Below are 22,015 nucleotides of genomic sequence, written 5' to 3' on the forward strand. Positions count from 1 at the left end.
ACAGGGGTATATTAACGTACAAAAGAAGTCTCTAAAGGTGTCTAATGTCTAAAGTTAGAGGTAAAAGAAATGTCCTAGGTCACAGGGGAACCCTCTCAGACAGACTGTCAATTCATTAATAATCACAACGAATGCAACATTAGTAAGTGCTCCCCATTGGGATATACAATAAGAGCATAGGGGATAATGCAGTAATATAATATAGGGGTAAGAGCTTCCATACGTTGGAGCATCAGGTTAAGGTGCGTACATACATCTGCGGTCAGGGGGTCTCAACACGGCTGGGCTAGGCTAAATTAGCATGCTAGCATATTAACGTAAGTGCTAATGTTATTCAAGGGTCTGGCCTACGTTAGCATGCTAACGCATTAGCGGTGCAAATGCTACTGAAGGGGCTAAGCTATGCTAACACACCGACGCTCAGGGTAATATTTTATATTTAAATGTAACCTTTATTTAACTAGGCAAGTCAGTTAAGAACAAATTCTTATTTACAATGACGGCCTACTGGGGAACAGTGGGTTAACTGCCTTGTTCAGGGGCAGAACGACAGATGTTTACCTTGTCAGCTCTGGGATTTGATCCAGTAACCTTACGGTGACTGGCCCAACGCTCTAACCACTAGGCTACTTGCCGCCCTAGGTAGTGTTGTGATTAGCAACACAACGCAGCGTAGCTAATACAGATGGGTCTGGCGGGGAGGTTAGAGGCGCGGTTGATGCTAATAGATCATTATCGGTGGTGTATTGGGGGATTTAGCAAACGCCCATGTCTTCCTCCTTTCTCTATTCCTCTCTGACCTCACATGGAACACCGCTTGCCATGAGGTCCCTATGGCAACAGTTTACATCTGTGGTCAGGGGGTCTCAACACGGCTGGGTTGGGCAACTAAACCTTTACACACCTCCAATGGCTACCAAACCGAGGAACTAACAGACTGGCCAACAGTGTGTGTTTAGTGTCAACGTTACTGTGTGTGTAAACCCACTATTACTACTACTAAACACTGTAGTTCAAGTCTAACTGTGCGGACCTCGGTAGGGGAGTGTAGATCACATCATCCCATTTCAATTCACAATCAATTTTAACACTAGGGAGGGATCATTACAACATGAGACAGTGTGCTGGGGCTACAACAGCCATGGGGGCAGGGCTTTATGGGGCAGGGCTTAGACAAAATGGACTCATGGAGAAAAACCTCTCATCGTTAAAATAAAACATGACAAAATCAAGGGGTTGGGCTTACTGCTCTGCCGAACCAATCACACAAAGAAGCAGAGAGAGGGGGGGAAAGGCTAGCGGAACACCTCAATCAAATCCACTGATTGAGCAGAGCACCTCCCCCTCTCTGACTTCCTGGTTGGTGTGTTGGTGGGCGAGGCTAACAGACAGGGGAAGGCAGTGGAACACAGACGGCACTTTCAGAACACCCTGGTGCATTCTGGGAAAGCCTAGTCAATTCTCCTTCGTTACATTCCGTCTGAAGGACAGCTGTCAAGGCAACAAGGGGCCTCCTCTGATTGGTTGTCTTTGCTGGCTAAGGCACACGGGTTTGGCTGGGCCAGTGGGGGAAGATCCAAAGGCTGGCCAATAGCGGAGGCTGCAGGGCTGCCGTTCAGCTTCTGGGCCACACCCCCAGAGTTAAGACCCTCACCCTCAGAGGACTTGGGGGGACTGGTGGAGGGGGGAGGGGGTGAGGTCTGGAGGGAAGGAGAGAAAGAGTTAATGCTTTTTTAAAACTACATCTAACGGTCTCTTTACATTTAGTGTGACAACACACCGCTTATTCTATGGCTTGACCTTATTCTGATGTCAAACCTTTATTCTGTTGGCAGTCACCTTTTTACCTCCTCGCCCTCCTTTCACTGGGATGTCCTTACCCCTTCTGGAGAGACGGGGGAGAGAGGGATTAGTAAAAAGTCATATTAGACACAAGTAAGTATGGAGTATTAATTTAGAGCGCAGCAGCAGTGTCTTACCCTCTCCCAGCCCCGACTGACACCACCTGCATGTTGAATCCCCCTCTGCCACGCAGTGGTTTGTTCCCGGCCCACTGCCCCACCACCATTCCGGCTATCTCCAACTTCCCTCCCTGGGGGGGGATCGACTGCAGACCTGCTCATTAAAAGACAGATAAAAGTGTGCTTGTTATCTGTTAGAAAAGTGCAGATAGAACATCAAACTTCCTGGTGCACGAACAGCGTCTCGGATGCAGCACCAACGCCTCGACGTCTCTGATCCAACACCGACGCCTCGGATCCAGCACCGGCGACTCGGATCCAGCTCCGGCGCCTCGGATCCAGCTCCGGCGCCCCGGATCCAGCTCCGGCGCCCCGGATCCAGCACCGGCGCCCCGGATCCAGCACCGGCGCCTCGGATCCAGCACCGACGCCTCGGATCCAGCTCCGGCGCCTCGGATCCAGCTCCGGCGCCCCGGATCAAGCTCCGGGGCCCCGGATCCAGCTCCGGGGCCCCGGATCCAGCACCGGCGCCCCGGATCCAGCACCGGCGCCTCGGATCCAGCACCGGCGCCTCGGATCCAGCACCGGCGCCTCGGATCCAGCACCGGCGCCTCGGATCCAGCTCCGACGCCTCGGATCCAGCTCCGGCGCCCCGGATCCAGCACCGACGCCCCGGTTCCAGCACCGGCGCCTCGGATCCAGCACCGGCGCCTCGGTTCCAGCACCGGCGCCTCGGTTCCAGCACCGGCGCCTCGGATCCAGCACCGACGCCTCGGATCCAGCACCGACGCCTCGGTTCCAGCACCGACGCCTCGGATCCAGCACCGGCGCCTCGGATCCAGCACCGACGCCTCGGATCCAGCTCCGGCGCCCCGGATCCAGCACCGACGCCTCGGATCCAGCACCGACGCCTCGGTTCCAGCACCGGCGCCTCGGATCCAGCACCGGCGCCTCGGATCCAGCACCGGCGCCTCGGATCCAGCACCGGCGCCTCGGATCCAGCACCGACGCCTCGGATCCAGCTCCCCGGATCCAGCACCGACGCCTCGGATCCAGCACCGGCGCCCCGGATCCAGCTCCGACGCCCAGGATCCAGCTCCGACGCCCAGGATCCAGCTCCGACGCCCAGGATCCAGCTCCGACGCCCAGGATCCAGCACCGACACCTAGGCGTCTCGGATCCAACACCAACGCCTCAGCGTCTTGGATCCAACACCAATGCCCCGGATCCAGCACCGACGCCCCGGATCCAGCACCGACGCCCCGGATCCAGCACCGGCACCTAGGCGTCTCGGATCCAGCACCAACGCCTAGACGTCTCGGATCCAACACCGACGCCTCGGATCCAGCACCGACGCCCCCGGATCCAGCACCGACGCCCCCGGATCCAGCACCGACGCCCAGGATCCAGCACCGACGCCCAGGATCCAGCACCGACGCCCAGGCGTCTCGGTTCCAACACCGGCACCTAGGCGTCTCGGATCCAAACACCGGCGCCTCGGATCCAACCCCCGGCGCCCCGGATCCAACCCCCGGCGCCCCGGATCCAACCCCCGGCGCCCCGGATCCAACCCCCGGCGCCCCGGATCCAACCCCCGGATCCAACCCCCGGCGCCCCGGATCCAGCACCGGCGCCCCGGATCCAGCACCGACGCCTAGGCGTCTCGGATCCAACACCAACGCCTCAGCGTCTTGGATCCAACACCAATGCCACGGATCCAACACCAACGGATAGGCGTCTCAGGTTCCAACACCAACGTTTTGGATCCAACACCAACGCCTAGGCGTCTCGGATCCAGCACCGGCGCCCCGGATCCAGCACCGACGCCCCGGATCCAGCACCGACGCCCCGGATCCAGCACCGACGCCCCGGATCCAGCACCGACGCCCCGGATCCAGCACCGGCAACTTATTCCAACGCCTCAGCGTCTTGGATCCAACACCAACGCCTCAGCGTCTTGGATCCAACACCAACGCCTCAGTGTCTGGATCTTTGCATTGATCTATTGGATATGTGTGTGCACTTGTGAACGTGTGTGTGTGTGTGTGTGAGATGCTCACCTGGGAAGGCTCTGGGTCTATGCTGGGCTGGGTGTGAGTGGTGATGAGGGTGAGGATGTTGTGGGTGGTGGTGTGGCATGTTGCCCATCGGTCGGGGAGGGTAGAGGGGAGGCAGAGGGTAGAAGGGGGGAGGGGGCAGGAAGGAAGGAGGGGGGAGAGGAGGAGGAGGGGGAGGAGGACGAGAGAAGTTGATGCCTTCTAGGATGGCCTGACGCATCTTCTCCACACGAGACACCAGCTCCTCCTGTTGGACAGAAAAAATGATATATACTTATAAATCCCAGAAGTCGAGTTAGCCTTTTACATGGGTCACAGAAAGCAATTTGTCTCATGGGGGACAATGGCCATCCAACCCCCCCCCCCGACCGACCTGTCCTTCACACATGTCGAGCAGAGCCTGGCGGTCTCGAGCGGCACGGGCCAGTTTGGTCTGGAAGAGTTTCCCGTCGAAGAAGCCCCAGGGGCAGCAGTGTTCCCATGGTAACGGCTGACCACACACATCGTTGACCAACAGAGCCGTGTCCACGCCCGCCATGAAGAGAGACGCCAGCTGCACTCCCCGACCATCTACCTTCTCCACCTACAGACACACATTAAATAATGTGTCCAATCAAAAACGCATCTTTTGACCAATGGGTAAATGTTAACTGTGCAGATAATCCTCTAAGAAAACCAATGTTCCAAACCTCATGTCGCTATCATAATCCATTCCAAAGTTATTGGAGTTATTACCCGAGTAGGATGGTCAGAATTAGGGTGACTAAATCAATGGAGGCCAGAGAAAAAATACAAAGGATTCCCCCCCCCAGAAAAACGCATGACGTCAGCTAGGCTGGATGCTGTGAAGAATGTGACCTCACAGGGCCTGCTGGATCTAAAGGATCAGCCATCAGAGTCTAACCAGGGACACACTCATCAGACAGTGTAACCAGGGACACACCCTAAAGGACCAGCCATCAGACAGTGTAACCAGGGACACACACCCATCAGACAGTCTAACCAGGGAAACACCCTAAAGGATCAGCCATCAGACAGTCTAACCAGGGAAACACCCTAAAGGACCAGCCATCAGACAGTCTAACCAGGGACACACCCATCAGACAGTCTAACCAGGGACACACCCATCAGACAGTCTAACCAGGGAAACACCCTAAAGGATCAGCCATCAGACAGTCTAACCAGGGAAAGACCCTAAAGGACCAGCCATCAGACAGTCTAACCAGGGAAAGACCCTAAAGGACCAGCCATCAGACAGTCTAACCAGGGACACACCCATCAGACAGTGTAACCAGGGACACACCCTAAAGGACCAGCCATCAGACAGTCTAACCAGGGAAACACCCTAAAGGACCAGCCATCAGACAGTCTAACCAGGGAAACACCCATCAGACAGTGTAACCAGGGACACACACCCATCAGACAGTGTAACCAGGGACACACCCTAAAGGACCAGCCATCAGACAGTGTAACCAGGGACACACCCTAAAGGACCAGCCATCAGACAGTGTAACCAGGGACACACCCTAAAGGATCAGCCATCAGACAGTGTAACCAGGGAAACACCCTAAAGGATCAGCCATCAGACAGTGTAACCAGGGACACACCCTAAAGGATCAGCCATCAGACAGTGTAACCAGGGAAACACCCTAAAGGATCAGCCATCAGACAGTCTAACCAGGGACACACCCATCAGACAGTGTAACCAGGGACACACACCCATCAGACAGTCTAACCAGGGACACACCCATCAGACAGTGTAACCAGGGACACACACCCATCAGACAGTCTAACCAGGGACACACCCTACAGGGACCACCAAAACTCAGGACAAAGGAGAACGCACGGACCCCTCAACTCAGGACAAAGGAGAACGCACGGACCCCTCAACTCAGGACAAAGGAGAACGCACGGACCCCACAACTCAGGACCAAGGAGAACGTACAAACCCCTCAACTCAGGACAAAGGAGAACGTACGGACCCCTCAACTCAGTACAAAGGAGAACGTACGGACCCCTCAACTCAGGACAAAGGAGAACGCACAAACCCCTCAACTCAGGACAAAGGAGAACGTACGGACCCCTCAACTCAGGACCAAGGAGAAAGCACGGACCACTCAACTCAGGACCAAGGAGAACGTACGGACCCCTCAACTCAGGACCAAGGAGAACGTACGGACCCCTCAACTCAGGACCAAGGAGAACGTACGGACCCCTCAACTCAGGACAAAGGAGAACGTACGGACCCCTCAACTCAGTACAACTCAGTACAAAGGAGAACGTACGGACCCCTCAACTCAGGACCAAGGAGAACGTACGGACCCCTCAACTCAGGACCAAGGAGAACGCACGGACCCCTCAACTCAGGACAAAGGAGAACGCACAAAACCCTCAACTCAGGACAAAGGAGAACGTAAGGATCCCTCAACTCAGGACAAAGGAGAACGTACGGACCCCTCAACTCAGGACAAAGGAGAACGTACGGACCCCTCAACTCAGGACAAAGGAGAACGTACGGACCCCTCAACTCAGGACAAAGGAGAACGTACGGACCCCTCAACTCAGGACAAAGGAGAACGTACGGACCCCTCAACTCAGGACAAAGGAGAACACACGGACGCCTCAACTAAAGGACAAAGGAGAACGTACGGACCCCTCAACTCAGGACAAAGGAGAACGTACGGCCCCCTCAACTCAGGACCAAGGAGAACCTAGGGACCCCTCAACTCAGGACACAGGAGAACGCACAAACCCCTCAACTCAGGACAAAGGAGAACGTACGGACCCCTCAACTCAGGACAAAGGAGAACGTACGGACCCCTCAACTCAGGACAAAGGAGAACGTACGGACCCCTCAACTCAGGACAAAGGAGAACGCACGGACCCCTCAACTCAGGACAAAGGAGAACGCACAGACCCCTCAACTCAGGACAAAGGAGAACGCACGGACCCCTCAACTCAGGACAAAGGAGAACGCACAGACCCCTCAACTCAGGACAAAGGAGAACGTACGGACCCCTCAACTCAGGACAAAGGAGAACACACAGACCCCTCAACTCAGGACAAAGGAGAACGCACAAACCCCTCAACTCAGGACAAAGGAGAACGCACAGACCCCTCAACTCAGGACAAAGGAGAACGCACAAACCCCTCAACTCAGGACAAAGGAGAACGTACGGACCCCTCAACTCAGTACAAAGGAGAACGTACGGACCCCTCAACTCAGGACAAAGGAGAACGTACGGACCCCTCAACTCAGGACAAAGGAGAACGTACGGACCCCTCAACTCAGGACCAAGGAGAACGTACGGACCCCTCAACTCAGGACCAAGGAGAACGTACGGACCCCTCAACTCAGGACAAAGGAGAACGTACGGACCCCTCAACTCAGGACAAAGGAGAACACACAAGATATTTTTATTTTGTTCACACAAGTTTTAGAATTAGGTTTTTTCTTTATTTTTACTATTCTCTAGAATAATAGTGAAGATATCACAACTATGAAATTACACATGGAATCATGTAGTAACCAAATAAAGTGTTAAACAAATCAAAATGTATTTTATATTTGAGATTCTTCAAGTAGCCACCGTTTGCCTTGATAGCTTTGCACACTCTTGGCATTCTCTCAACCAGCTTCACGAGGTAGTCACCTGGAATGCATTTCAATTAACAGGTATTTGGTATTTGTATTAATTATGGATCCCCATTAGTTCCTGCCAAGGCGGCAGCTATTCTTCCTGTGTTTTATTATGGATCACCATTAGTTCCGGCCAAGGCAGCAGCTACTCTTCCTGGGTATATTATGGATCCTCATTAGTTCCTGCCAAGGCAGCAGCTACTCTTTCTGGGTTTATTATGGATCCTCATTAGTTCCTGCCAAGGCAGCAGCTACTCTTCCTGGGGTTTATTATGGATCACCATTAGTTCCGGCCAAGGCAGCAGCTACTCTTCCTGGGGTTTATTATGGACCCCCATGAGTTCCTGCCAAGGCAGTAGCTACTCTTCCTGGGGTTTATTATGGATCCTCATTAGTTCCTGCCAAGGTAGCAGCCACTCTTCTTGGGGTCCTGTAAAGGCAGTTATATCATTTTAAATACATTAGATTCATTACAGATTTCACAACACACTGTGTGCCCTCAGGCCCATACCCCATCACTACCACATATCTACAACTCAAAATCCATGTGTACGTTTGTGTATAGTGCGTATGTTATCATGTGTCTATCCATGTGTCTGTGCCTATGTTCGTGTTGCTTCAGTCCCCGCTGTTCCTTGTTGCTTCAGTCCCCGCTGTTCCTTGTTACTTCACAGTCCCCGCTGTTCCATAAGGTGTATTTTTACCAGTTTTTTTAAAATCTGATTCTCCTGCTGCATCAGTTACCTGATGTGGAATAGAGTTCCATGTAGTCATGGCTCTGTGTAGTACTGTGGAATAGAGTTCCATGTAGTCATGGCTCTATGTAGTACTGTGCACCTCCCATAGTCTGTTCTGGACTTGGGGACTGTGAAGAGACCTCTGGTGACATGTCTTGTGGGGTATGTATGGGTGTCTGAGCTGTGTATTAGTAGTTTAAACAGACCTCTGGTGGCATGTCTGGTGGGGTTTGTATGGGTGCCTTGTTGATAGTGTTGTTAAGAAGGTAGAAACTAAGGCCTGTAGGACCTGCCTTGTTGATAGTGTTGCTAAGAAGGTAGAAACTAGGACCTGAAGGACCTGCCTTGTTGATAGTGTTGTTAAGAAGGTAGAAACTAGGGCCTGTAGGACCTGCCTTGTTGATAGTGTTGTTAAGGTAGAAACTAGGGCCTGTAGGACCTGCCTTGTTAAGAAGGTAGAAACTAAGGCCTGTAGGACCTGCCTTGTTGATAGTGTTGTTAAGAAGGTAGAAACTAGGGCCTGTAGGACCTGCCTTGTTGATAGTGCTGTTAAGAAGGCAGAAACTAGGGCCTGAAGGACCTGCCTTGTTGATAGTGTTGTTAAGAAGGTAGAAACTAGGGCCTGTAGGACCTGCCTTGTTGATAGTGTTGTTAAGGTAGAAACTAGGGCCTGTAGGACCTGCCTTGTTGATAGTGTTGTTAAGAAGGTAGAAACTAGGGCCTGTAGGACCTGCCTTGTTGATAGTGTTGTTAAGAAGGTAGAAACTAGGGCCTGTAGGACCTGCCTTGTTGATAGTGCTGTTAAGAAGGTAGAAACTAGGGCCTGTAGGACCTGCCTTGTTGATAGTGTTGTTAAGAAGGTAGAAACTAGGGCCTGTAGGACCTGCCTTGTTGATAGTGTTGTTAAGAATGTAGAAACTAGAGCCCGTAGGACCTGCCTTGTTGATAGTGTTGTTAAGAATGTAGAAACTAGGGACTGTAGGACTCGCCTTGTTGATAGTGTTGATAAGGTAGAAACTAGGGCCTGTAGGACCTGCCTTGTTGATAGTGTTGTTAAGAACGTATAAACTAGGGCCTGTAGGACCTGCCTTGTTAAGAAGGTAGAAACTAGGGCCTGTAGGACCTGCCTTGTTGATAGTGTTGTTACGAAGGTAGAAACTAGGGCCTGTAGGGCCTGCCTTGTTGATAGTGTTGTTAAGGTAGAAACTAGGGCCTGTAGGGCCTGCCTTGTTGATAGTGTTGTTAAGAAGGTAGAAACTAGGGCCTGTAGGACCTGCCTTGTTGATAGTGTTGTTACGAAGGTAGAAACTAGGGCCTGTAGGGCCTGCCTTGTTGATAGTGTTGTTAAGGTAGAAACTAGGGCCTGTAGGGCATGCCTTGTTGACAGTGTTGTTAAGAAGGTAGAAACTAGGGCCTGTAGGACCTACCTTGTTAAGAAGGTAGAAAATAAGGCCTGTAGGACCTGCCTTGTTGATAGTGTTGTTAAGAAGGTAGAAACTAGGGCCTGAAGGACCTGCCTTGTTGATAGTGTTGTTAAGGTAGAAACTAGGGCCTGTAGGGCCTGCCTTGTTGACAGTGTTGTTAAGAAGGTAGAAACTAGGGCCTGTAGGACCTGCCTTGTTGATAGTGTTGTTAAGGTAGAAACTAGGGCCTGTAGGACCTGCCTTGTTGATAGTGTTGTTAAGAAGGTAGAAACTAGGGCCTGTAGGACCTGCCTTGTTGATAGTGTTGTTACAAAGGTAGAAACTAGGGCCTGTAGGGCCTGCCTTGTTGATAGTGTTGTTAAGGTAGAAACTAGGGCCTGTAGGGCCTGCCTTGTTGATAGTGTTGTTGAGAAGGTAGAAACGAGGGCCTGTAGGGCCTGACTTGTTGACAGTGTTGTTAAGAAGGTAGAAACTAGGGCCTGTAGGACCTGCCTTGTTGATAGTGTTGTTAAGAAGGTAGAAACTAGGGCCTGTAGGACCTGCCTTGTTGATAGTGTTGTTACAAAGGTAGAAACTAGGGCCTGTAGGGCCTGCCTTGTTGATAGTGTTGTTACGAAGGTAGAAACTAGGGCCTGTAGGGCCTGCCTTGTTGATAGTGTTGTTAAGGTAGAAACTAGGGCCTGTAGGGCCTGCCTTGTTGATAGTGTTGTTAAGAAGGTAGAAACTAGGGCCTGTAGGACCTGCCTTGTTGATAGTGTTGTTACGAAGGTAGAAACTAGGGCCTGTAGGGCCTGCCTTGTTGATAGTGTTGTTAAGGTAGAAACTAGGGCCTGTAGGGCCTGCCTTGTTGATAGTGTTGTTAAGAAGGTAGAAACTAGGGCCTGTAGGGCCTGCCTTGTTGATAGTGTTGTTAAGGTAGAAACTAGGGCCTGTAGGACCTGCCTTGTTGATAGTGTTGTTAAGAAGGTAGAGACTAGGGCCTGTAGGGCCTGCCTTGTTGATAGTGTTGTTGAGAAGGTAGAAACTAGGGCCTGTAGGGCCTGCCTTGTTGACAGTGTTGTTAAGAAGGTAGAAACTAGGGCCTGTAGGACCTGCCTTGTTGATAGTGTTGTTAAGAAGGTAGAAACTAGGGCCTGTAGGACCTGCCTTGTTGATAGTGCTGTTAAGAAGGTAGAAACTAGGGCCTGTAGGACCTGCCTTGTTAAGAAGGTAGAAACTAGGGCCTGTAGGACCTGCCTTGTTGACAGTGTTGTTAAGAAGGTAGAAACTAGGGCCTGTAGGACCTGCCTTGTTGATAGTGTTGTTAAGAAGGTAGAAACTAGGGCCTGTAGGACCTGCCTTGTTGACAGTGTTGTTAAGAAGGTAGAAACTAGGGCCTGTAGGACCTGCCTTGTTGATAGTGTTGTTAAGAAGGCAGAGCAGCACTTTATTATGGACAGACTTCTCCCCATCTTAGCTACTGTTGTATCAATATGTTTTGACCATGACAGTTTACAATCCAGGGTTACTCCAAGCAGTTTATTCACCTCAACATGCTCAATTTCCACATTATTCATTACAAGATTCAGTTGAGGTTCAGAGTTTAGTGAATGATTTGTCCCAAATACAATGCTTTTAGTTTTGAAAATATTTTTGGTGTGCCTTCTTAAAAGTTCATTAGTGGAATTTAATTCCTTCTTAAAGTGTTTCAGCCAATCAGCTGTGTTGTGACAAGGTAGGGGTGGTATACAGAAGATAGCCCTATTTGATAAAATACCAAGTCCATATTATGGCAAGAACAGCTCAAATAAGCAAAGAGAAATGACAGTCCATCATTACTTTAAGACATGAAGGTCAGACAAGACGGAAAACTTCAACAACTTTGAAAGTTTCTTCAAGTGCAGCCGCAAAAAACCATCAAGCACTATGATGAAACTGGCTCTCATGAGGACCACTTCACGGTTCCAACAGTGAAGCGGAGGTGATGGTTTGGTTCCAACCGTGAAGTGGAGGCGATGGTTTGGTTCCAACCGTGAAGCAGAGGTGATGGTGTGGTTCCAACCGTGAAGTGGAGGTGATGGTTTGGTTCCAACAGTGAAGCGGAGGTGATGGTTTGGTTCCAACCGTGAAGTGGAGGCGATGGTTTGGTTCCAACCGTGAAGCAGAGGTGATGGTGTGGTTCCAACCGTGAAGCGGAGGTGATGGTTTGGTTCCAACCGTGAAGTGGAGGTGATGGTGTGGTTCCAACCGTGAAGTGGAGGCGATGGTTTGGTTCCAACCGTGAAGCAGAGGTGATGGTGTGGTTCCAACCGTGAAGTGGAGGTGATGGTTTGGTTCCAACCGTGAAGCAGAGGTGATGGTTTGGTTCCAACCGTGAAGCGGAGGTGATGGTTTGGTTCCAACCGTGAAGCAGAGGTGATGGTTTGGTTCCAACCGTGAAGCGGAGGTGATGGTGTGGTTCCAACCGTGAAGTGGAGGTGATGGTTTGGTTCCAACCGTGAAGTGGAGGTGATGGTTTGGTTCCAACCGTGAAGCAGAGGCGATGGTTTGGTTCCAACCGTGAAGTGGAGGTGATGGTTTGGTTCCAACCGTGAAGTGGAGGTGATGGTTTGGTTCCAACCGTGAAGCGGAGGTGATGGTTTGGTTCCAACCGTGAAGCGGAGGTGATAGTTTGGTTCCAACCGTGAAGCGGAGGTGACGGTTTGGTTCCAACCGTGAAGCGGAGGCGATGGTTTGGTTCCAACCGTGAAGTGGAGGTGATGGTTTGGTTCCAACCGTGAAGCGGAGGTGATGGTTTGGTTCCAACCGTGAAGCGGAGGTGATGGTGTGGTTCCAACCGTGAAGCGGAGGTGATGGTTTGGTTCCAACCGTGAAGTGGAGGTGATGGTGTTGTTCCAACCGTGAAGCGGAGGTGATGGTTTGGTTCCAACCGTGAAGCGGAGGTGATGGTTTGGTTCCAACCGTGAAGCGGAGGTGATAGTGTGGTTCCAACCGTGAAGCAGAGGTGATAGTGTGGTTCCAACCGTGAAGCGGAGGTGATAGTGTGGTTCCAACCGTGAAGCGGAGGTGATGGTTTGGTTCCAACCGTGAAGCGGAGGTGATGGTGTGGTTCCAACAGTGAAGCAGAGGTGATGGTTTGGTTCCAACCGTGAAGCGGAGGTGATGGTGTGGTTCCAACCGTGAAGCGGAGGTGATGGTTTGGTTCCAACCGTGAAGCGGAGGTGATGGCGTGGTTCCAACCGTGAAGTGGAGGTGATGGTTTGGTTCCAACCGTGAAGTGGAGGTGATGGTTTGGTTCCAACCGTGAAGTGGAGGTGATGGTTTGGTTCCAACCGTGAAGCGGAGGTGATGGTTTGGTTCCAACCGTGAAGCGGAGGTGATGGTTTGGTTCCAACCGTGAAGCGGAGGTGATGGTGTCGTTCCAACCGTGAAGCGGAGGTGATGGTTTGGTTCCAACCGTGAAGCGGAGGTGATGGTTTGGTTCCAACCGTGAAGCGGAGGTGATGGTTTGGTTCCAACCGTGAAGCGGAGGTGATGGTTTGGTTCCAACCGTGAAGCGGAGGTGATGGTTTGGTTCCAACAGTGAAGCAGAGGTGATGGTGTCGTTCCAACCGTGAAGCGGAGGTGATGGTTTGGTTCCAACCGTGAAGCGGAGGTGATGGTTTGGTTTGGGGGTGCTTTGCTGGTGATACTGTCAGTGATTTATTTAGAATTCAGGCACACTTAACCAGCATGACTACCACAGCATTCTGCAGCGATACACCATCCCATCTGGTTTACTCTTAGTGGGACTATCATTTGTTTTTCAACAGGACAATGACCCAAAACACACCTCCAGGATGTGTAAGAGCAATTTTACCAAGTGATGGAGTGCTGCATCAGATGACTTGGCCTCCACAATCACCCGACCTCAACCCAATTGAGATGGTTTGGGATGAGTCTTGGGAACTAATTCAAGACTGGTGGGAAAGCATTCCAGGTGAAGCTGGTTGAGAAAATGCCAAGAATGTGCAAAGCTGTCATCAAGGCAAAGGGTGGATACTTTGAAGAAAATATATTTTGATTTGTTTAACACTTTTTTGGTTATTATAATAATTAGTATTTTCAAATTTTAGTCACTTAGCAGATGCTCTTATACAAAGCGACTTACAGCAGCATTTAGGGTTATGTGCCACGCTCAAGGGCACATGGACAGATTTTTCATCTAGGTGGCTCAGGGATTCGAACCAGCAACCTTTTGGTTCCTGGCCCAACGCTTTTAACCGCTTGTCTACCTGCCGCAACGCTCCTCGCCACAGATATCTCCTCGTTCCCACACATATGCTCCCCTATGTACCACTTCATCAACTGTCTACCACCGACTCCTCGTCTCTCTCTTCTCCCTGCTGACCCAGCTACACCCATGTACAAGTGGGCAACTAACATCGGGTCCCTCTCTTCTAGAATGTGCAGGAAACGGTTCCTCTCCTCCTCACTCCGTGACTCAAACTATTGGGTCCAGAGGTGCAGTTGATGCTCAAAGATATGATGGGCTGTCCTTAACCTGTAGCATACTGGCACAGCTATCCCCAACAGGTCTCCAGCAATGGCTCCCTCTGGGAAGTGCTCAGGAACCAGCTGTACCTTCAAACTGGACCTGGTCCAGCAGTGTTGGCTGTGTCTAGTGTGTGTTGTACCTTCAGTTCCTGTAGCTGGTCTGGTTCGTAGAGCTGGTTAGAGACTGCCTGGGCCAGGAAGGCATCTAACTCATGTCTCTGTAGAATACGACCACCTGGCCACTGCATCATATACCTGTTAACACACACACACACACACACACCTTAACACACCACACACACGTGGTACACAGACACACACACACCTCTCACACCCTTCCAGTCTCACCTGAGCACGCAGCACACACACGTGGTACACAGACACACACACCTCTCACACCCAGTCTCACCTGAGCACGCAGCACACACACTTGGTACACAGACACACACACCTCTCACACCCTTCCAGTCTCACCTGAGCACGCAGCACACACACGTGGTACACAGACACACACACCTCTCACACCCAGTCTCACCTGAGCACGCAGCACACACACGTGGTACACAGACACACACACCTCTCACACCCTTTCAGTCTCACCTGAGCACGCAGCACACACACTTGGTACACAGACACACACACCTCTCACACCCTTTCAGTCTCACCTGAGCACGCAGCACACACACTTGGTACACAGACACACACACCTCTCACACCCTTCCAGTCTCACCTGAGCACGCAGCACACACACGTGGTACACAGACACACACACCTCTCACACCCAGTCTCACCTGAGCACGCAGCACACACACGTGGTACACAGACACACACACCTCTCACACCCTTTCAGTCTCACCTGAGCACGCAGCACACACACTTGGTACACAGACACACACACCTCTCACACCCTTCCAGTCTCACCTGAGCACGCAGCACACACACGTGGTACACAGACACACACACCTCTCACACCCAGTCTCACCTGAGCACGCAGCACACACACGTGGTACACAGACACACACACCTCTCACACCCAGTCTCACCTGAGCACGCAGCACACACACGTGGTACACAGACACACACACCTCTCACACCCTTTCAGTCTCACCTGAGCACGCAGCACACACACTTGGTACACAGACACACACACCTCTCACACCCTTCCAGTCTCACCTGAGCACGCAGCACACACACTTGGTACACAGACACACACACCTCTCACACCCTTTCAGTCTCACCTGAGCACGCAGCACACACACTTGGTACACAGACACACACACCTCTCACACCCTTCCAGTCTCACCTGAGCACGCAGCACACACACGTGGTACACAGACACACACACCTCTCACACCCAGTCTCACCTGAGCACGCAGCACACACACTTGGTACACAGACACACACACCTCTCACACCCTTCCAGTCTCACCTGAGCACGCAGCACACACACGTGGTACACAGACACACACACCTCTCACACCCTTCCAGTCTCACCTGAGCACGCAGCACATGAGCAGAAGGTGTTGTGGGACCTGAGCAGGGTTGAGTAAGGCAGGACAGTCAGAGCGCAGACAGGCTAGGAAAGCTCTGGTCCTCCGGGAGCGATCTTCACTGGCTCTACCAAGCCACAGCCTCCGCAGGTTAGGACAGGTCCACTCTCTGAAGCACAGCGCTGGAACCAGCTCCGGGGTCAGGGCCGACTTCGACTTCCCACTGGACCACTCCTTCACTATCACTGGAGGAACTGCAAGACGATGACAACCAGGGAGAGAAAGAGACAAGACAAATAACCAGGGAGAGAAAGAGAGAGAGTGGAAAAGACAAGCAAAACTAAATTGTTCACTTCCTTCCCTCCTTCCTTCCTTCTTTCCCTCACCTTCGAGGGGTCCTCTGTTGCGCATGGCAAGTCTCTCGAGGCGTCGGTGTGTTTCGGCTAGGCTGAAGAGGACCCCATAGCTGTACTGTCTGGCTGCTCTGAACAGCAGAGAGGCTGGAGGCAGTTCACTGTTACAATCATCTTCTATACACACCGCCATCTTTATCTCTCCCTGAGAGGGATGGAGAGAGAGAGAGAGAGGGGGAGAGAGAGAGAGGGGGAGGGATGGAGAGAGAGAGAGGGATGGAGAGAGAGGGAGAGAGGGATGGAGATGGAGAGAGAGAGAGGGACGGAGAGATGGAGAGAGAGAGAGGGACGGAGAGAGGGACAGAGAGAGGGACAGAGAGAGGGACAGAGAGAGGGACGGAGAGAGGGACAGAGAGAGGGACAGAGAGAGGGACAGAGAGAGGGACAGAGAGAGGGACAGAGAGAGGGACAGAGAGAGGGACAGAGAGAGGGACAGAGAGAGGGACAGAGAGAGGGACAGAGAGAGGGACAGAGAGAGGGACAGAGAGAGGGACAGAGAGAGAGATGTAGAGAGGGATGTAGAGAGGGATGTAGAGAGGGATGTAGAGAGGGACGGAGAGAGAGGGACGGAGAGAGAGGGACGGAGAGAGAGGGACGGACAGAGGGACGGAGAGAGGGACGGAGAGAGGGACGGAGAGAGGGACGGAGAGAGGGACGGAGAGAGGGACGGAGAGAGGGACGGAGAGAGGGACGGAGAGAGGGACGGAGAGAGAGGGAGGGATGGAGAGAGAGGGATGGAGAGAGAGAGGGATGGAGATGGAGAGGGAGGGAGAGTGGGAGGGAGAGTGGGAGGGAGAGTGGGAGGGAGAGTGGGAGGGAGAGTGGGAGGGAGAGAGAGAGAGAGAGGGATGAGAGAGCGAGAGAGAGAGGGATGAGAGAGAGAGAGAGGGATGAGAGAGAGAGAGGGATGGAGAGAGAGAGAGAGAGAGAGAGAGAGAGAGGGAGAGAGGGAGAGAGGGAGAGAGGGAGTGGGAGAGGGAGAGGGAGAGAGAGAGGGAGAAAGATGTAGAGGGATGGAGAGAGAGCAACTGCTGATTGGCCCTTTAAGTGTCAATGGAGGCTTGAGGCCAGAGATGCACCTTCAAATGCCTGTTACTCTGCAACCCTACAGACACACTAACAGACAGAGGCAGAAGTAGAAGTCATTATCTGACATTAGAAACTGGGGAGTTCGAGCCGTGAATGCTGATTGGCTGAAAGCCATGAAATACCACAGGTATACAAAACGTGTATTATTATTGCTCTAAATACGTTTGAATAAAGTTTCTAATAGAAATAAGGCACTTCAGGGGTTTGTGTTATAAACCACTGCTAAGGGCTGTGTCCCAGCACTCCGCTTTGCGTGGCCATATTCCACACCTCAAGACTTATTGATTAAAAATGGACACCCATAACAAAGAGTGTCTCTGTTACCTTGGTCAGTATGTGGTATATCCGTGGACACATCAGTCCTCTATGTTACCTTGGTCAGTATGTAGTATATCTGTGGATACATCAGTCCTCTATGTTACCTTGGTCAGTATGTGGTATACCTGTGGATACATCAGTCCTTTGTGTCTGTTACCTTGGTCAGTATGTGGTATACCTGTGGATACATCAGTCCTCTGTGTCTGTTACCTTGGTCAGTATGTGGTATATCTGTGGATATGTCAGTCCTCTGTGTCTGTTACCTTGGTCAGTATGTGGTATATCTGTGGATATGTCAGTCCTCTGTGTCTGTTACCTTGGTCAGTATGTGTTATATCTGTGGATACATCAGTCATCTATGTTACCTTGGTCAGTATGTGGTATACCTGTGGATACATCAGTCCTCTGTGTCTGTTACCTTGGTCAGTATGTGGTATACCTGTGGATACATCAGTCCTCTGTGTCTGTTACCTTGGTCAGTATGTGGTATATCTGTGGATACATCAGTCCTCTGTGTTACCTTGGTCAGTATGTGGTATATCTGTGGATACATCAGTCATCTGTTACCTTGGTCAGTATGTGGTATATCTGTGGACACATCAGTCCTCTGTTACCTTGGTCAGTATGTGGTATACCTGTGGATACATCAGTCCTCTGTGTCTGTTACCTTGGTCAGTATGTGGTATATCTGTGGATATGTCAGTCCTCTGTTACCTTGGTCAGTATGTGGTATATCTGTGGATACATCAGTCCTCTGTGTCTGTTACCTTGGTCAGTATGTGGTATATCTGTGGATACGTCAGTCCTGTGTGTCTGTTACCTTGGTCAGTATGTGGTATATCTGTGGATACATCAGTCCTCTGTGTCTGTTACCTTGGTCAGTATGTGGTATATCTGTGGATACATCAGTCCTCTGTTACCTTGGTCAGTATGCGGTATATCTGTGGATGCATCAGTCCTCTGTTAGCTTGGTCAGTATGTGGTATATCTGTGGATACATCAGTACTCTGTGTTACCTTGGTCAGTATGTGGTATATCTGTGGATACGTCAGTCCTGTGTGTCTGTTACCTTGGTCAGTAAGTGGTATATCTGTGGATACATCAGTCCTCTGTGTCTGTTACCTTGGGCAGTATGTGGTATATCTGTGGATACGTCAGTCCACTGTGTTACCTTGGTCAGTATGTGGTATATCTGTGGATACATCAGTCCTCTGTGTCTGTTACCTTGGTCAGTATGTGGTATATCTGTGGATACGTCAGTCCTCTGTTACCTTGGTCAGTATGTGGTATATCTGTGGATACGTCAGTCCTCTGTTACCTTGGTCAGTATGTGGTATATCTCTGGATACATCAGTCCCCTGTGTCTGTTACCTTGGTCAGTATGTGGTATATCTGTGGATACGTCAGTCCTCTGTGTCTGTTACCTTGGTCATTACGTGGTATATCTGTGGATACATCAGTCCTCTGTGTTTGTTACCTTGGTCAGTATGTGGTATATCTGTGGATACATCAGTCCTCTGTTACCTTGGTCAGTATGTGTAATATCTGTGGATACATCAGTCCTCTGTGTCTGTTACCTTGGTCAGTCAGTATGTGGTATATCTGTGGATACATCAGTCCTCTGTGTATGTTACCTTGGTCAGTATGTGGTATATCTGTGGATACGTCAGTCCTCTGTTACCTTGGTCAGTATGTGGTATATCTGTGGATACGTCAGTCCTCTGTTACCTTGGTCAGTATGTGGTATATCTGTGGATACGTCAGTCCTCTGTGTCTGTTACCTTGGTCAGTATGTGGTATATCTGTGGATACATCAGTCCTCTGTTACCTTGGTCAGTATGTGTTATATCTGTGGATACATCAGTCCTCTGTGTCTGTTACCTTGGTCAGTTAGTATGTGGTATATCTGTGGATACATCAGTCCTCTGTGTCTGTTACCTTGGGCAGTATGTGGTATATCTGTGGATACGTCAGTCCACTGTGTTACCTTGGTCAGTATGTGGTATATCTGTGGATACATCAGTCCTCTGTGTCTGTTACCTTGGTCAGTATGTGGTATATCTGTGGATACGTCAGTCCTCTGTTACCTTGGTCAGTATGTGGTATATCTGTGGATACGTCAGTCCTCTGTTACCTTGGTCAGTATGTGGTATATCTGTGGATACGTCAGTCCTGTGTGTCTGTTACCTTGGTCAGTAAGTGGTATATCTGTGGATACATCAGTCCTCTGTGTCTGTTACCTTGGGCAGTATGTGGTATATCTGTGGATACGTCAGTCCACTGTGTTACCTTGGTCAGTATGTGGTATATCTGTGGATACATCAGTCCTCTGTGTCTGTTACCTTGGTCAGTATGTGGTATATCTGTGGATACGTCAGTCCTCTGTTACCTTGGTCAGTATGTGGTATATCTGTGGATACGTCAGTCCTCTGTTACCTTGGTCAGTATGTGGTATATCTCTGGATACATCAGTCCCCTGTGTCTGTTACCTTGGTCAGTATGTGGTATATCTGTGGATACGTCAGTCCTCTGTGTCTGTTACCTTGGTCATTATGTGGTATATCTGTGGATACATCAGTCCTCTGTGTCTGTTACCTTGGTCAGTATGTGGTATATCTGTGGATACATCAGTACTCTGTGTTACCTTGGTCAGTATGTGGTATATCTGTGGATACATCAGTCCTCTGTGTCTGTTACCTTGGGCAGTATGTGGTATATCTGTGGATACATCAGTACTCTGTGTTACCTTGGTCAGTATGTGGTATATCTGTGGATACATCAGTCCTCTGTGTCTGTTACCTTGGTCAGTATGTGGTATATCTGTGGATACGTCAGTCCTCTGTTACCTTGGTCAGTATGTGGTATATCTGTGGATACGTCAGTCCTCTGTTACCTTGGTCAGTATGTGGTATATCTCTGGATACATCAGTCCCCTGTGTCTGTTACCTTGGTCAGTATGTGGTATATCTGTGGATACGTCAGTCCTCTGTGTCTGTTACCTTGGTCATTATGTGGTATACCTGTGGATACATCAGTCCTCTGTGTCTGTTACCTTGGTCAGTATGTGGTATATCTGTGGATACACCAGTCCTCTGTGTCTGTTACCTTTGTCAGTATGTGGTATACCTGTGGATACATCAGTCCTCTGTGTCTGTTACCTTGGTCATTATGTGGTATATCTGTGGATACATCAGTCCTCTGTGTCTGTTACCTTGGTCATTATGTGGTATACCTGTGGATACATCAGTCCTCTGTGTCTGTTACCTTGGTCAGTATGTGGTATATCTGTGGATACATCAGTCCTCTGTGTCTGTTACCTTGGCCAGTATGTGGTATACCTGTGGATACATCAGTCCTCTGTGTCTGTTACCTTGGTCATTATGTGGTATATCTGTGGATACATCAGTCCTCTGTGTCTGTTACCTTGGTCATTATGTGGTATACCTGTGGATACATCAGTCCTCTGTGTCTGTTACCTTGGTCAGTATGTGGTATATCTGTGGATACATCAGTCCTCTGTGTCTGTTACCTTGGTCAGTATGTGGTATATCTGTGGATACATCAGTCCTCTGTGTCTGTTACCTTGGTCAGTATGTGGTATACCTGTGGATACATCAGTCCTCTGTGTCTGTTACCTTGGTCATTATGTGGTATATCTGTGGATACATCAGTCCTCTGTGTCTGTTACCTTGGTCATTATGTGGTATACCTGTGGATACATCAGTCCTCTGTGTCTGTTACCTTGGTCAGTATGTGGTATATCTGTGGATACATCAGTCCTCTGTGTCTGTTACCTTGGTCAGTATGTGGTATATCTCTGGATACATTAGTCCTCTGCGGTGTCTGTGTTCTGCTACTCTCAACACCTCAGCGCTGACTTGAGGCAGAGGGGGCGTGGTTATGTCCATGTGACTCCGCGTCGCCATCGACAACAGCGATGGAATGTTACCGTGGGAACCATCCCCTCCGCCCCCTCGACAGGACGGATCGTCCCACCTGGAGGACTTGTCTGGCAGATGGCTGAAAAAGAGAGAGGAGAGAGGGAGAGACAGGAGAGGAAAGGGGAGAGAGGGAAGGGTAGAGGAGCAAGACACGGGGGAGAGGAGAGAGGGGAGAGAGAGAGAGAAGAGGGGAGAGAGAGAGAGAAGAGGGGAGAGAGAGAGAGAAGAGGGGAGAGAGAGAGAGAAGAGGGGAGAGAGAGAGAGAGAAGAGGGGAGATAGAGAGAAGAGGGGAGAGAGAGAGAGGAGGGGAGAGAGTCAGGGTGTTGCAGCTGAGACAAAACCATACAACAGGTTGCAGTGAAACCAGTAACAGTGGTGAGTCAAGCCACACAGGCCTTCATGAATAAACTATGAGTGTGTGTGTGTGTG

General features: G+C 50.7%; 1 protein-coding gene across 3 annotated transcripts in view; it reads right to left on the reverse strand.

Annotated features, from left to right (window-relative positions):
• Window positions 1-420: 420 nt before the first annotated feature.
• The window catches only part of LOC110532860 (constitutive coactivator of PPAR-gamma-like protein 2), a 58,070-nt gene continuing 36,475 nt past the window's right edge, over window positions 421-22,015 (reverse strand). For 2 of the 3 annotated variants that reach the window (XM_036989152.2, XM_090185619.1), the window contains exons 8-16: window positions 21,439-21,664; window positions 16,211-16,382; window positions 15,829-16,078; window positions 14,475-14,589; window positions 4,392-4,601; window positions 4,022-4,265; window positions 1,980-2,115; window positions 1,840-1,885; window positions 421-1,700 (exon numbers count right to left, since the gene is read on the reverse strand). In XM_036989152.2, coding sequence (XP_036845047.1) covers window positions 1,470-1,700; window positions 1,840-1,885; window positions 1,980-2,115; window positions 4,022-4,265; window positions 4,392-4,601; window positions 14,475-14,589; window positions 15,829-16,078; window positions 16,211-16,382; window positions 21,439-21,664 — 1,630 coding nt within the window. In that variant the 3' untranslated portion in view covers window positions 421-1,469. Of the gene's footprint in view, window positions 1,701-1,818; window positions 1,886-1,979; window positions 2,116-4,021; window positions 4,266-4,391; window positions 4,602-14,474; window positions 14,590-15,828; window positions 16,079-16,210; window positions 16,383-21,438; window positions 21,665-22,015 lie in introns of all 3 variants that reach the window. The other variant, XM_036989151.2, reaches the window with a different exon arrangement.

This window comes from Oncorhynchus mykiss, chromosome 9 (assembly GCF_057628025.1).
Source record: "Oncorhynchus mykiss isolate SJ-2025 chromosome 9, ASM5762802v1, whole genome shotgun sequence".
Taxonomy (NCBI): domain Eukaryota; kingdom Metazoa; phylum Chordata; class Actinopteri; order Salmoniformes; family Salmonidae; genus Oncorhynchus; species Oncorhynchus mykiss.